General features: G+C 44.8%; 1 protein-coding gene across 4 annotated transcripts in view; it reads right to left on the reverse strand.

Moving 5' to 3' along the window:
- The window catches only part of KLHL3 (kelch like family member 3), a 107,218-nt gene that overhangs the window by 13,832 nt on the left and 78,480 nt on the right, over positions 1-14,906 (reverse strand). For 3 of the 4 annotated variants that reach the window (XM_032447490.1, XM_032447489.1, XM_032447491.1), the window contains 5 exons: positions 13,487-13,608; positions 13,031-13,039; positions 7,309-7,471; positions 4,245-4,354; positions 915-1,031 (listed from right to left, as the gene is read on the reverse strand). In XM_032447490.1, the coding sequence (XP_032303381.1) occupies positions 915-1,031; positions 4,245-4,354; positions 7,309-7,471; positions 13,031-13,039; positions 13,487-13,608 (521 nt within the window). The remainder of the gene's footprint in view (positions 1-914; positions 1,032-4,244; positions 4,355-7,308; positions 7,472-13,030; positions 13,040-13,486; positions 13,609-14,906) is intronic. The other variant, XM_015875682.2, reaches the window with a different exon arrangement.

Genomic DNA, 14,906 nt, shown 5'->3' on the forward strand with positions numbered 1-14,906 from the left:
CACACAGAAACCAGAATTTCTCTTCCAAAGCACCAACACAAACAATACAGAAGACAAGCAGAGAATTCCAGCTCTTTCCAAAGAAACAAATACATTCACATCCAAGCTCCCTTTCTTCCAGAATCATTAAAGAGCAGCAGCTCTCCCTCTATTTTATCACCCTCTGTCAGACACCTAATATCTCAGCAGAGGAGAATTCAGCAGGAGTCTGCATATAAAATGAGTAATTCCTCTTTTTGAGTCATAATTTTTAAGAAAAGGCCATATCTATTCCTGCATCAGAGGATACAGTTAAAAAGGAAGAAAAAAAGACATTATGCATTCATCTTCTGTATATCAATTTTATTCCTGTTGCATTGACTTTTTAGACAGAAGATGAAAGCAGAGCAGTCTAAAAGCCCACATCCAACCCCTTCTTTGGGGATTCTCATCTCATTATCGAGGCCCAGATCCAAGGGATTAAGCTGTCAAGAACAATCTCTAAGTCAGACTAAGAGCACATCTCACCTACCACCAGACAAACCCACCTCCACAGAGCCTGCTCCTGCACAGGACTCTTCTTAAGCCAAAATTATCACACATACACCATTGAGAAAACCATGCAGCCTTGTACAAGCACCACCTGAGTGTATTCAGGGCAAAAAAATCCCAATATATTTATTTCTAAATGCTTCCACCAAGGCTGGCAGGAACTTGGCTCCTAGCACTGCTGGGCAGAGCACAGGTCACATTTTACAGGGTTTCTGCATGCATGAACACAAACACACACAGAATTCAGAGTCCACCCAGTTTTCCCTTTTATTCCTCTGTTGACAGACTCCGCTTCACGCCAAATTAGCCATCTCAGAAGCAAACAGCCAAGCCACCGATTAAGAAGCTTAAGTGCAATATTCATTACTTATTTGCAGACTGACCTGTACAAGGTAATCTCTGGGCAAAAGGGGGAGGCGAACATGCTCCATCAGTTTAGCCATGTGCTCTAAGCGAGACTCCTTCTCGTAATTTATCCAAGAAATAACTGCTTCAAAGACCTACGCAGATAAAAACACAATGAATGCAGAGAACAAACAAGCCTGCAGTCATCTCGCCCACATCAGAAGCACTGCATTCTGCAATACTGAAGGAGATGCAAGACCTCTACCAGACAAACAGAAGAAGAAATGGGGACAGCTTATAGCTAACATGATCGCCTCAGTAGCCAAGAGGTGAGCTAAGCATGCAGGTTAACGAGCACCTCCCATGTCGCTGTGCTGTATCATTCCCTGAGCTGAGCATGTGTCCAGGACAATCATACACCTCTTCTTGCACAGAGCTCCTGGAAGGCAGCCAGGAAACTTAAATGGCCTTCTGACATTTGCACTGGACATTATTCATTAAATCAGCCACAACCATTACCACCGATAACAAATACCCCTCCTGGAGGAGCCAGCTCCAACAGCAAGTCGCTGCGCTCACCTCTCTGCTTAATCAACACACCACGTCCCCCAGAGTGAGAAACCCATAGGACAGATCTAAAAATACCCAGATAAGACAGGCACAGGGAAACAAGGGCATGCTGAGCAGTCAGGACAGCTAGGAGTGCAGTCTCAGCTGTAATACAGCAGGATATTGATCTCTGCAGTGGAGCATCCCAGTGTCCAAATGACAGTCTGACACTCAGCTGGCATCTACTGAAAAATTACAGCTGTGACCCCACTCTGCTTTCTGGTGAGGTTCTGGGAGCATCGCCCTGCACAGCTGCCCTTGTCCAGTGCCTGCTCACCAGGGTCACCCTGTGCTCAGGGCAATCTCTAAAGACACTTTTCTTTTTCTCCCATCCTTTCCCAAGGAACCTTTTGGTTTTGTCCCAATGTCAGTAACTTGATAACAGGAACCAAGGGCACCACCTCGCTCCCCAGTTGTTGCAGTAAGTGCGTCTGCAGGAGGCACTGACAGACACTCACACAGAGCAGAGGGGTTTCCTCCTCTTTGCTCAACTATGCTCTTAAAAAAAACAAGTGAGCAGTAAAGCAGGAGCCTCATTTCCTATGCCAACAAATGCTCTTGCTGAACTGCTTGGAATTCAGGAAGCTGCAATAGGATTTCAGCAAGCAACAGGGAGCCCGGTAATCAAACCCCAGCGATCAGCAGAAGAAAACACTGCAGAAGCTTCAAGAGTTTTCAAATGCAAATAAACAAACAAACAATTTCACTTTGGCTACAAGGCATTTAAAATGGAAACTAGGTTGTTACCAGATTTTTAATTGCAAATGAGCGTGGAAGGAGCAGAAAGCAATGTTTAGCTCACAGACATGCTGGCATTAACCTATTCTGCACCAGCCCAACAGGGCACTGGAGCAATTAATCCAGGTACAGAGGGACATGACAGCAAAACATTCTGAAAGGAAGGTAAAGCAGCAAGAGTGTATGAGGAATTAACCACCTCGGCGCTGGTGAACAATACAGAGGTAGGCACATACCTACACTACCCTGCTGCAAATCGTTTTCTGTAGTCATGAGAGCCAAGGGATGCAAGCATGCCAAGAGTTAAGGAGTACAATCTATTAAGCCAATTAGTATCAGTTGAGGGGTGGCAGAAGGAGAGAACACATACATGGACCTGAGGCACTGTAACAGCAATGCTCTCCCTACCCTTTGCTGCCTTCTGGCCCTGCCAGGGCTCAGCTGTGACACTGAGAGGTGGTGATGCTCTGGCAGACGAGTGGGACACAGCAAGTACAGGAGCATGAAGGCCTCTCATTAAGTCTTGTTAGGACAACTTAGCCCTCAAACGTTTCAGGTACTTCTCTACTATATTTTGCTGCTGAAAAATAATTACCTATCTACACACGGGTGTACATGCATGTACAGGTACAGATATATCAATTACATCAGCAGATAGGAAAGGTCAGGAAAACTGCTTGTCCACATGCTCATCCATCATAGTGAAGCTAATCCAAAGCAGCAGCATGCCCATCTGCACTCAGTTTTCAGCACTTCACTGGACTCCAGCACATATTTCACATTTACGTTCAAACCCTGTTCTCTGCTTATCTCCTGTTATTAGCATGCCGTTTGGAACATGCAGCTTATGCTTCTATTTCCTTCCACCAATCTGCACATTCAACGTTTAGAACCAGCTAAAGAAATACTGGTCATGACTGTATAAAGTGGAGATGAGGGAGTGGGCACTTTGATTTCTCTGGGCTCAAGGCCAATAAAAGCTTTTTAACAATGCTGCAGAAGACTGGGAAAAAATGGTTAGTAAACGTGCACTTCTCTTTGCACACAGCTTGGCTCATACAAAGCAATTCTGCCAGGAGCTCATGTGGTTTGTTTTCCCCTTCCAGCCCTGTGTGAGCAGCAGCAGCACGCTGCTGAAACGCCTCCGTGCTCCCAGTGTGCAGGCTGGGATCTCAATGAGGTCTATGTGCATCTACACCTTCTGTGCTGCAGGTTTCCTGGCAAGCTACATGGACCATATGAGCCCAAGTACATGGACATCTGCAGCACTGATGGGCTGGGGTGGATGGGTGTGAAACTGGAGGACAGAATGGCAGTGCCCAACACACTAGGGTCCAACCCCACCAAAACACAGCATTCACCAGAGGGGCCTGAAGGCCCAAGGCAGGTAACTACCAAGCTCTCCTGCAGCCCCTGCAGGCATCCCTCTTCCCTGTCCTTGGGACATACAGCCCTACTGCAGGCTGAAAATGGGCTGCACATGGAACAAACCAGGTGCCATAACCCACTGCTCCCGCTCCTATCCAGCACTGCATGAGATGAGTTCAACATTTCGACCACAAAACATCAACCACAACAGAGGTTTATTTCTCTTCCATTAAAACAACTGACAATGTCAGGAAAACATTCCATCCATTTTGGTTGCGGGTTTCTATTCCTTGTTCTGTCCAAAATGCAACACAAGGCAACACTCCTCCCTGCCCTACTGCAATTCACCTATTTTTGAGGTTTTACAACAGGTAATATGAGCTTTGCACCAACAGCAGATGGGAGGTTGGAATTCAGTTCTGTCCCCCAGGGCTTTTGGAAGAGATACGGATCAGAGAATCATTACTTTCTATAAAGAACAACCAACTGAAGGTCATTTAAATGTGGTTTAAGGATTTGCACTATTTTTAATTTTCCTTTCATGAGCCCTATTGGAAAATGGCCCCTAAAGAGAATAATGCAAGAACAGTTTCCAATGTAAAAATCTAGAAACATTCCAACACTCTTAAACATTGCTACACAATTTACTGTACCTTTTCTTCAGAGGAGACTGTGAGCTTGTCACTTGATATTAAACTGCAAACCTGGTCCAGACTAAGGCTAAGAAATTCTTCTCCTAGCATCACTTCAGGAAAGTGCTGCTCTGTTCAACAGATGAAAAGGGGAACAGAAAATTATAATGATTTCAGTCAATGGAAGGACTGCAGCATTCAGAAGAACCATTATTATTACAGCTATGAGCAACCAAGACAAACAATACACCACATCTGAATGGTGGCACAAGGAAAAGAAAACAGTTGCATGGAGGTTGAGAAATGTGATGCTGTTTAAAGTAACACAAGCCCCACAAGACTCTTTCATAAATAACAATAAAACATAAACTAGAACTTAATGTTCTGCAAAGCCACAAAGTTCCTTCCAGGGGTAAATTTGAGTACTGGTAAAAACTGAGATAAGTGTCAATATCTTCCATAAGAAAAGTAAACAACCCAGCTACCCCGAGAGCCAACTCTTACCCATTTCAGCAGCTTGGACATAATCAAACCTGCCCAATACTTGGGCTGGGAGACTCCAGCAAGGGTCCCTGACGTGTAGGTATTCAAAGCAAAGCCCACTTCTAACATGCATCAGCCAAATACAGTCAGTTTGGCGGATACATGTCAGTAGCAAACAGTGAGGGGACCCAGAGCATCCAGCTCCATCTGTGTGTGCAAAGGGGAACACAGGGAGATGGGCAAGAGTGGAACCTCATCCCCTACACACAAATGGGATCAGATCTCCTTCTCTGCTTCTACCTTCTAATTTTTTCTGGGCATGCATAAACTTCACCTTCCTCCTCCAAACCCTCATCACCCACCTTCCTGGGCAGTTTTGCCTCCTTCCACTTAGACTGCAATTGTACAAGTTTCTTCTTCCTTTATGCCTCCAAATCTCTCCATGCTGTAACTTTGGGAGCCACTTAAAATACAGCAATTCACATCTCTGCCTGTAATGCTAAACTGGAAGAATTCAGTTTGCAGTACACATCCAAAAGGGATCATTATCACATCTGTCATGCTTTACATCTAACCAAAAGGCATTTTTTAGGAAAGAATTTCTAGGTCAAAATGGCCATCAGCCAGTTGCAGGCAATTTTAGTTTTCCTATAATTTCTAACAATTTACACCAATTTAATCCTGCCATTTGCCACATCCCATTTACCTTTGACTGAAACACAGCTCTTTAGCTTGGAGCAGCTCACACTCACATACCCAAAGAGCTCCCTTTGCAGCGGGACCTGCTTCTTGTTTTCATCTCTGCAAAGAGCTTTGCCTGCCAAAAAGCAGCTCCACATGGACACAAACTGGCACAACTTCCAGAGGGGATCTCCTTGCAGAACTCACCCTAACCACGCCTTCCCAATGCTGCAGGGGACATTTGGTTTCCCCAGTCATAGACTCCACTTAACCCAATGGGCGCTAAAACTCAACAGCTAAGCCAAAGGTTCTGACTAAAGATACCACTATCTGGATAAAGCTTAATATTCTGTGTTATGCTGGAAATAACATACAAGATCTACTGATCTTCTGGCCTTAAATACTTGAAAAAACAGGAAACGCTCCCAACACAGTGATCTGTGTGCACTCTGACTTCTGGACACAAACTACTATTCATTCTGGACTGGCATCTGGAAGCAGAAAGATATTTGAACTCTATTATTTGTTGGAAGCAAGTAAAAATGTTTATGTATTTTAATAAAGTAACTCGTGCCTGCTTCCATCAAGGCAACTCCTCTGCCTACTGAAATTCTCCTTTGGGCAGAACCAAGCACTGCCCAAGCAACTGAGTTCACATACACATGGACACTGGAGCCTGGAGACTTCTGTCTTGGTTTAAGGCCATTGCATAAACAACATAGCAAAAAGAATTTTAATGGCATTTTTATTAATGGAGTTCCATTAACATTACATGGGCTATTGTACTAACTGGGACTTATAAAGGCCAATAAAACAACAAAGCAGACTTTCTAATTGCCAAACAACCAAATAAATATACAGTGAATGCACTGCTTGTTGAATTAAAGATTAAACAGGGCCTGGAAGCAAGGATAATGAGATACTACAAGCAAGCCTTTACACAATTAACCATTCCTTCCAGGGTACCTTTTCCTCTAGGGGATAATACAGCCAGAGCAGCTGAAAAGATTTTACTTTTATTTGCAGGAGAATAGGGGAGGACTCAGTAGGCATGTTTTTATCCCACTGAGCCTACTTATGGCCCAATTAAGGACAAAAAACACACCGAGGAAAACACTGCAGGACAGAGCAGGTGCTCTGGGAGAGAGCAGGTGTATTTTTGCCTATATAAATAGACAGAAACACAGAAAAACAAACTGAGCAGAGAATTCCCAAGCAAAATTCAAGGGCAACTCTCCCAGAGGAGACTGGAAAGTGCTGCAGAGCAAAGAGCACGTGCCTGCTTGAAACAAATTCACATTTACAATGTAGAGGAGGAATGCTGAAAGCCTCTGCCTGCACCTACTTACTGCAACCAAACACCCACTAACAAGGAATTAAAGAAACAAGAGTTCACCTACCCACAGCTTAAGCTGCCACTGCTCCGCAGACCAGAGGCTCAAGTTGCACAACAGTCTGTTTCAGATGAGTGTCCCCATTCCCACCCACAAGATTTAGTTTTGCCCGCTGACAATTTTTCACAGAACACACAAATCCCCCAACTACAGCTTGCTGCACTCAACAGGCAGCAATCCACCCTGTGAGAGGGTAATGGGACACCAACTCTGTGCTGCTCAGCAGGAAGCCAGAGAGCTAAAGAGGAATATACTGAGCAACTACTTTGTGAGCTGGGATACAGAGTTTGGGGTTTCATTTATTGGGTTTTTTTGTTTGCTTTTATTTCACCTCCTGGTTTCCCTGCCACCAAACTACATTTCATCATTTGTAGTATCACAAGAAGTCAGAAATCAATAACAGGACAGACAATTTCCTTTGCTGGTCTGATACTAGAAGCGTGATGAATATGCACACCTTGCTCAAGCTACAAATTGCTGTGACTGCAAGCAGGTTTAACTCGACAAAGGGATGACCTTTTGCTCACCTGCATAAGCATTTGCCTGCTGCAGCAGCTCGGTACACGCGTGCACATCTGCAAAGGCTCGAATTCCAAGGCAGTTTGTGGGATGCAGCTGGGACTGAAGAAAGTCACAGCAGTTTTTTCTAACATCCATCAGCTGCAATAAACTAGCAGCTGGCAGCAATACCTGCAACAACAAGAAAGGAAAACTAGAGTTAGCAACAATTAAAATCTGACACCCAACTTGCAAAAGTTCAATGTAATCCCTTCTCCAGGCAGAGAGGCATCACTGTGGACGTTGCAAGGTGCCCAAACTACCCCACAGTATGAAAAGGGATTGCAACAAGCTCAAGCAGGTTTTGGTGACAGTAGAGCCGTCAGGAAAAACATGGTCAGCCATTCAAATCAACAGCCTGGCCCCTATCCCACCCCCCACAAAATGCTGTAGATGCTTCAGCACTGCTCATCTGTAAGTGAGGTACTGCTTTGTACCTACAGAATCAAAGGCAGAAAAAGAAGACAAAAATGGATCAAGAATGCAACATCCGCTGGAAAGACCATCTTGGAGGTCAGTGAGCAAGGACAGGAAGTAGAGAACAACGTGGGTCAAGATCTTATAGCCTGTGACATCAGGTACTTCCTTTCCTACGTCTTACAGCAACTGCAGACGTTTCTTATCCCAGCTCTTCCGCAGCTCTGCTCTGCACGTGGCCTTCAAACTGGGCATCTGTGCACACCATCTGAGCACAGATTTCTGGAAAATTGTTTCCAACACACACACACACACACATATAACAACAAAAAACCCACCATGAAAACCCCCTGCATCAAATAGCTGCTCAACAAAAAGTAGGTCAGCAACATTCACCTCCCTGGATCTCAATGCCAGAGAAGGGAAGAAGCCCTCCCCGCTCACCTCCCCCCATACTCCCATTTCCCACCATGGCAGGACACTCATAGCCTGCCCCAGGTGTTTTTTAAGCCCCTGGCACTTTCCAGCCCAGCTCTGTGTTATCTGAGTGCTGCCACCAGCCACTCCAACAGGCAACAGTAAATAGAAAAAGAAAACAATTAACCTGGGAGCCCATTTTGGCCCAGGCCTCTCGATGCCAGGAGGAGATTAGTTTGTGGTTTTGATTAAATCAAGATAGCAATGCTCTTGTGGCTTTGGAACCTAGCTGTGAGCAACTTACTATCTGGCTGAATCATCTCCTATCAGCAGAAAGGCAAGTGCCTGACCTGCCTACAAACCACCCACAACCAAAGACTCCTCTACACATGCTCTGCCTATTAATTACGCACATACAGGTGTGCTGCAGAGCTCAAACGTTTGGGGTGCTGCCTTCAGGATGGAGGATGCTCATCACTGATACCCATGTCTAAATCCCTTCGGACATCCCAGTTCTCCTACTGCAGCTTCAGGCTGCCTGGCTGGGCAGCAGGGAAGGAACCTCACACCACTGCAGTTATTTCAAAAGGAGCATTATCATATAACCCTTTAAAAGAAGGATATAAATAGCTTATCAACAGATGAGTAGATTTTCTTTTCTCATTTCCCAGCTGAAGATCTCACCACTCTACTTGTTTTTTTACCAGGGAAGGCGAAAAGCAAGCAAAGGATATCCGCTAGCACAATGCCTGTTTCCTTTAGAAATAACAGGAGGAAATGCCCTGCCTAATCATGCAGTAGGACCCAACTCCAGCTTCATTAACACCCAGGCAAGTTACTCACTTGGGTCTGAATTCAGCTCTTAGTATTTGAACGCCAACCACTGCAAACAATTTAAAACAAATACTGTTCAACCTCCTTACCAAATCCAACTGTCTTTTGTAGTTGAACCAAAATCGTGTGTTATACTACTGAGACTGATTTCCTTGCTAAATACATTATGTCCAGAATCTCATCTGTGACACCAAACAGCAGTAACCATCTATTTCTCCAGCTGTGCTTTCTACAGACTCTGCACCAGCCTCACATTCTACAGAACACTGTCTGTGCTATTAAATACTTTCATAAACCATTGGCTGAAAGATGTTTCTAGTTTAGCGACATCAAAAGCGATCTGTGCTGCTGTAAGGTTCTTTCAACATTCAGGGCATTAACGCTGGACTTCAGAGCCCAAAGTTAGCTTGCACGTAACCTCAGCCAAGAGGCAACCCACAGCATTCCTCCTCTGCAGATGGGGAGAGGAGCACTTCCCCAAGGAAAGGGAGACATTAAAGCTTTTAAGCTGCTTTGACAATTTAGTCAAATTGGAAGGCAGGAAGGGTACTGGCTGTAATCCTCAGCAGCACATCCAGAGCCACAGCTGGGATCGCACATCTGTCCAAACAGGGAGACAGCTCAAAGGGGAAGTCATGAGCAGAGAAACAAGCAGATTTTGCATCTGCAGGGCAGGTTAAACACTCAGTTTTCATCATATAGCTCTACACTGCACACGGAACATGGAGATAAAATGACATATAAAATGACATTACAGTCACGTGGCTTTTCAGTGTAAGGAAGGCAACAAACCTTTACCATTCCTTGGTTGCTACCACGTAGTGCTGAGTATGAACAACAGTGCTGAATGCTCCACCTGGGTGACACAGCCAAAGCAGCACATGTGGGATCAGGAAGCCAGAAACCTCCAAGAACAGGCATAAGAAGGGATATAAAGGTAAGAGGGAAAACAGGGAGCAGCCTGCAGCTTCCCTCCTGATCTACCTTCTCCGACTTCACACAGAACAGCCGAGCTGTTTTTCTCTGTGAGAAGTGAGATAAGGAAGCAGAGGAACACCTGCCGGGCTCCCAGCACAGCCCCCGGTGCCACAGGTACAATCCAACCTAGAAGACTTCCCGAAGGCATAGGAAGAACAGCAGGCCAGCAGAGCTCAGCCTGCAGCTGAAGGCCTGCAGCACTCCGGGAGGATGATGCCAATCACGGAGCATTTGCAGCAGAGAGAAAACAGTCCTAGTTCATTGCATTTCCTAAAGCTGAGCTGAAAGGCTGTCTGCCTTACCCTCGGCTTGAACCTACTGTCGCTTTTGAAGCACACAGTAGGAAGGGAGATGAAATGACCCACTTAGCACCCCTGTACCGCGACTGTATTGAAACTGCATCTACCTCAGACACTCTCCTTCCTTTCTTTTGAAGTCTTTAAGTCCTTTGGGAAACCTGAGGTGCAGAAGCACGCTTCTGAATAGGAAGCGCTATTGATTCCAGCAAAGCTTTATTCCTCCTTTCTCAAGTCATTTTTTATTATGATTGCTGTGTCTGCAAAGCTGGCAGTTTCAACATCTATTTCCCCCAGTAAACCGATTTCCAGACATCTCTTCATTTTCTTTTCCATCTGAGCCATGCCTCAGACTGTGGCAGCAGACAAGGACACACCGTGCATACAGTACTCTGTGCTCCATCAGTAAACATTTAATTGTGAAATCGGGTTAATCAGCACTTTTCCCAGGGAATCGTTACAAACCTAATGGTAACGACTTTCTTAATTGGGAGGGTAATTCTCAGGCTGCCTGCAAGTAATTAAGTGTCATTGGGAAGAACGGGTATGACGTGCTAAATAGGGGCAGTATTCACCATGGACAAGTCTGTTGGACATCTGCAGCCCAAACAGCGCTTCAGTGAGCATCAGTGAACTTCCCTAATTCGCTCCTATCAGTTTTCCTCACTTCTACACAAACTGCACCACACAGCTTTTTTCCTCAGTGATCCCTGAGCCATCCCACTGCTGCCTGTATCACCTCATGATCCCTCTGAAAATAAGGTTCCAATACATAAAGCTGGTCAGGCTGGCTCTCACCCGTGTTTTAAACTGGAAGAGGGGAGGTTTAGGTTATGTGTTAGGAAGAAATTCTTCACAGAGGGCAGTGAGGCACAAGCTGCCCAGAGAAGTTATGGATGCCTCACCCCTGGAGGTGTCCAAGGCCTTGATGGGCTCCTGGGCAGTCTGATATAGTGGTTGGCAACCCAGCTCACAACCAGGGGGTTGGACACTTTGAGGTGTTTTCCAACCCAAGCCATTCTTGCCCACTGACAAGGCCTTCCCATTTATTCATGTGTTTGATACACTGGCTGCATCTGCTTATTTCATGCCACTTAGCAATCTTTTTTCTTGTCATTTCTGTAATGAAGTTCACTGGCACATTAATCCAGGAATTGCTTCTTCCATTTTCCTTTCATTGCTTTGCCTTCGTTGCTGTGAACCTTTCCAAAGAATAAGAGAAAATTCTTTTCTGCTGACCTTCCTGTGGCCACAGGTGGAAATTAACCCACTTACAGCAATCTGCTCAGCAACAAAAAACCCACAGGCAGGATGGAAACTTCCCTTTAAAACGTTGATGGGCTTCTTCATAAAATGATATTAAATGCCATAAAACATTTTAAGCACAGACGTTTTTAACACATAATAAAATTTAGATTAGTCTGTTAATCTTGCCCTAGATCAGCTTCATTTCTTAGTCTTCATGAATTAATTTAACTCCAGCCTACAGTTGCTCACAAGGTGGTTATTTAAATAAATCACAGAGAAAAAAACCTGGTTTATTAGATTGGAAAAATCTCTATGCCTAAAGATTAGTATTCACCAAACATACTTTTGATCTTACTGTCCAAGAGCTGAGAGCCAAAATATGAAGACCTGCATAGCTCTTACTTCAACTCCTTGTAATCCCCAGGCCACTGCAAGGCAGGATATCGTTTGGTTTTACTGAAAAAAAAGATTGAGTTTTCTGTTTGATCAGAAAATACAACATCTGGGCTTTGGAGGCTGGTTTCTCCTGCCAACTCAGAGCAGGACAGAGCTGGCACCACAGCCTGCCCCAGATGCCATGCTGCTTGTGCCAGGTGCAGCTGCACACGAGCGCTGCGATGCTCTCATGAAGGAAAGCTGGAGCACGCATGGTAAGTTCCAGCGAGCTCCATTCAGCAGTTTGAATGGCTCCAGCACACAAAACAGCAGCCTGAGCTCAGCCCATTCCATGTGCTGAGTAGGTGCTTCTGGCCACCTACCAACAAGCAGTATGGAAGGAAAGCAGATGCTTCATGGGGGCTTCACATTTCCCCAAGGAAAATGCCAGCTTGATGGTACATAAATGCCATTTTTCCTCCAGCAATGGAGGACACCATAAATTTAAGGAGTTTCACCTCGCTTTCCCACTATAAATCACTGATGTTATGTGGTATCTCAGATCTCTACAAGCTCAACTACACACTGCAATGAAGGAGGGGATCTGCAACAGGTTTAAGCATTGACTTCCTTGGTTTAACAGTACTTGTTAGATTCACGCAGGAAGAGCCACATGCTACAGCACAGCAGGGGCCTGGAGCAGACGAACATGTCCCATCCACAGCAGTAACTTGCGTTCAAGCAGTAATGGGTTTCTAACTAGTCTAGCCTTGCTATCTTAATTAGGTCAACAGAAGCGTGGCATTTCTCCTCTCCCTCTCCAGTGACAATGACTGCTGATATCCCATCCCATGCTCAGATCACAAGCAGGAAGACACCAGGCTCCAACTGTCACTTGCAAACAAAAATGAGGAATGAGGAACAAGCAACAAGCTCCCAGCAACCCCTCCAGACATCAGCAGCTAAGTGCACAGCCCTTTTCTTCTCATAAATACTAGCACAAAGAAAAAGCTTTACCAGTAGCCACAGCCATGTGACACAGACAACAAAACACTCTTCCTCAGCATCCTGCTTTGTCTGTAGGCTGCCTTTCAATTACTCCTTCCACTTCCAGAATAATATTTACCTCAAAGAGCTGCAAGACAGAATGCACACAAAGAAGGGAAGAATGCCCTCATTTTAACAATATATTCCACTCAAAGCTCTGCCAAACAATTCAAACTCCCCAGAAGAACTTAAAAACTAACAGCCAGATTCCTCTGCCATGACCTTAAGCCACATTTGACTCGCTGCTTGTTTGAGTGTATTTTGACCTTTGACAGACTGACCCACAGGGCAGCACAGCTTCTTGGAAGGCAAATGCCTAAGCTCATTACAAGAGCTTGATACAAAAGCTAAATGCAATAAGACTTAAGTGCAGGCAAATCAGCAAACTGCCTCAAGACTAAACAAGGCTGGAAAGAGCTCTTTTCAAGTTCAACCTTTTACTTTCCGCAGCCTGAAGAGATCACTCATCCCCAAAGGCCTTTGAGGTGCCAGCTTCTGACTTGGGTTTCCAGGGGAGAGGCTGAAGCAGACTCACCTGCACGTTCTCTTCCGTGACCTCTATCTCAGCTGTGTAGATGTAATCAATCAGCTTCCTCAGTGTCTGCCCATCCACGTCTTTTATCTCGATCTTCTTGGCTTTGCTTTCAGACATGTCTCCTGAAATGTATTTTAAAAGGACAGTCAGTTTGCTGTGCAGGAGCTCTTCTCAGGCCATTGTTCCCCCCCACCTCCAGCACATCCTGCTGGTACCTAATGACTGCCCTGACCCTTTTCCTGACCATCTAAAGATGAAGACTGAGATTCTGAGAAGCCTCTTAATGCCACCTAAAGAACATCTCAACATTAGAAGACACTACACAAGATAAAACTCATCAATAAGAACAAAGAGGTTGATGTTTTGCAGGAAAACAACCTGCCAAATTCAGCTGTATTTAAACATCTATGGGGACTGAAAAAGCAGCGCGGCCCTCTGCTGTGTCTCATCACAGAGACAGGATCAAAGAGACTTTGGACAAGCCTTAGCAGGGCTCATTTTATTCAACTATTTATAATAAATACATGTATAAAGGTAGATAAGTAAAGCTGCATCAGCTACGTTCAGGTGCTTTGTGGCATGCTGCACAAAATAAAGGTAGGGTAGTGTTGCCCTCCTTGATGAATAACCTGAAACCTGCTGAAGGAAACAAGAGTACATCCAGTGTGCACAGAGTGTGCTGTAGGAAGGAGAGTGGACCCCCTGGGTCCTTCCAGCCTTCATGCACAGAGTGACATCACCCAGCCCAGGCTTGGCCAGCAGGATCTCCAAGAAGCACAGAACAGAAAGAGCAAGCTCCAAAGCAAAAAGGAAACAATAAACGAAAAACTAAATCTAAACAAAACAGAGCTTGAATAAATGTTAATTCTTAAACCAGAGCATGAATAATCACTACGCTAAGAAATGTGGTGACTCAATACTGCTGTGGGATTAAGAGGAAAAATAGTTTCTGCAGCCTAAGTGAGAAGTAATTACAGCCTACAGCTCCATACGGAGCACAGGACGTGTCCAGGCACACTGAGTGCACAGCACACAGCATGGAGCAGGGTGCTAACAGGGGGCTGAGCCTGAGCAAAGCCCAGGTCCTGGACATTAAACCTTTGGGTCTTCACTTATACCAACGAGGAGGCAGATAACAGGAGCTGGGTCAGACCATAAGCATGAGAAGGGCCAACAACAACCCAAGGGAAACACGGGCTGAAATAATATTTGCTCCAACTTCAATTTTTAAAACTAATTGATAACAGTTTTATTAAGAGAAGTCCATGAATACAAATATACAAAGGGATACGAGTCGGGCTTTGTAATTGGTGAAATAAACCTCTCAGCCCCAAAACTTCTCCCCACCCTGTGAAATAAATAATTATATTTATATATAGTATATATTATTTTTATATTTTATAGATTTATATATATATAT

Source organism: Coturnix japonica, chromosome 13 (assembly GCF_001577835.2).
Source record: "Coturnix japonica isolate 7356 chromosome 13, Coturnix japonica 2.1, whole genome shotgun sequence".
NCBI classification, from domain to species: Eukaryota; Metazoa; Chordata; class Aves; order Galliformes; family Phasianidae; genus Coturnix; species Coturnix japonica.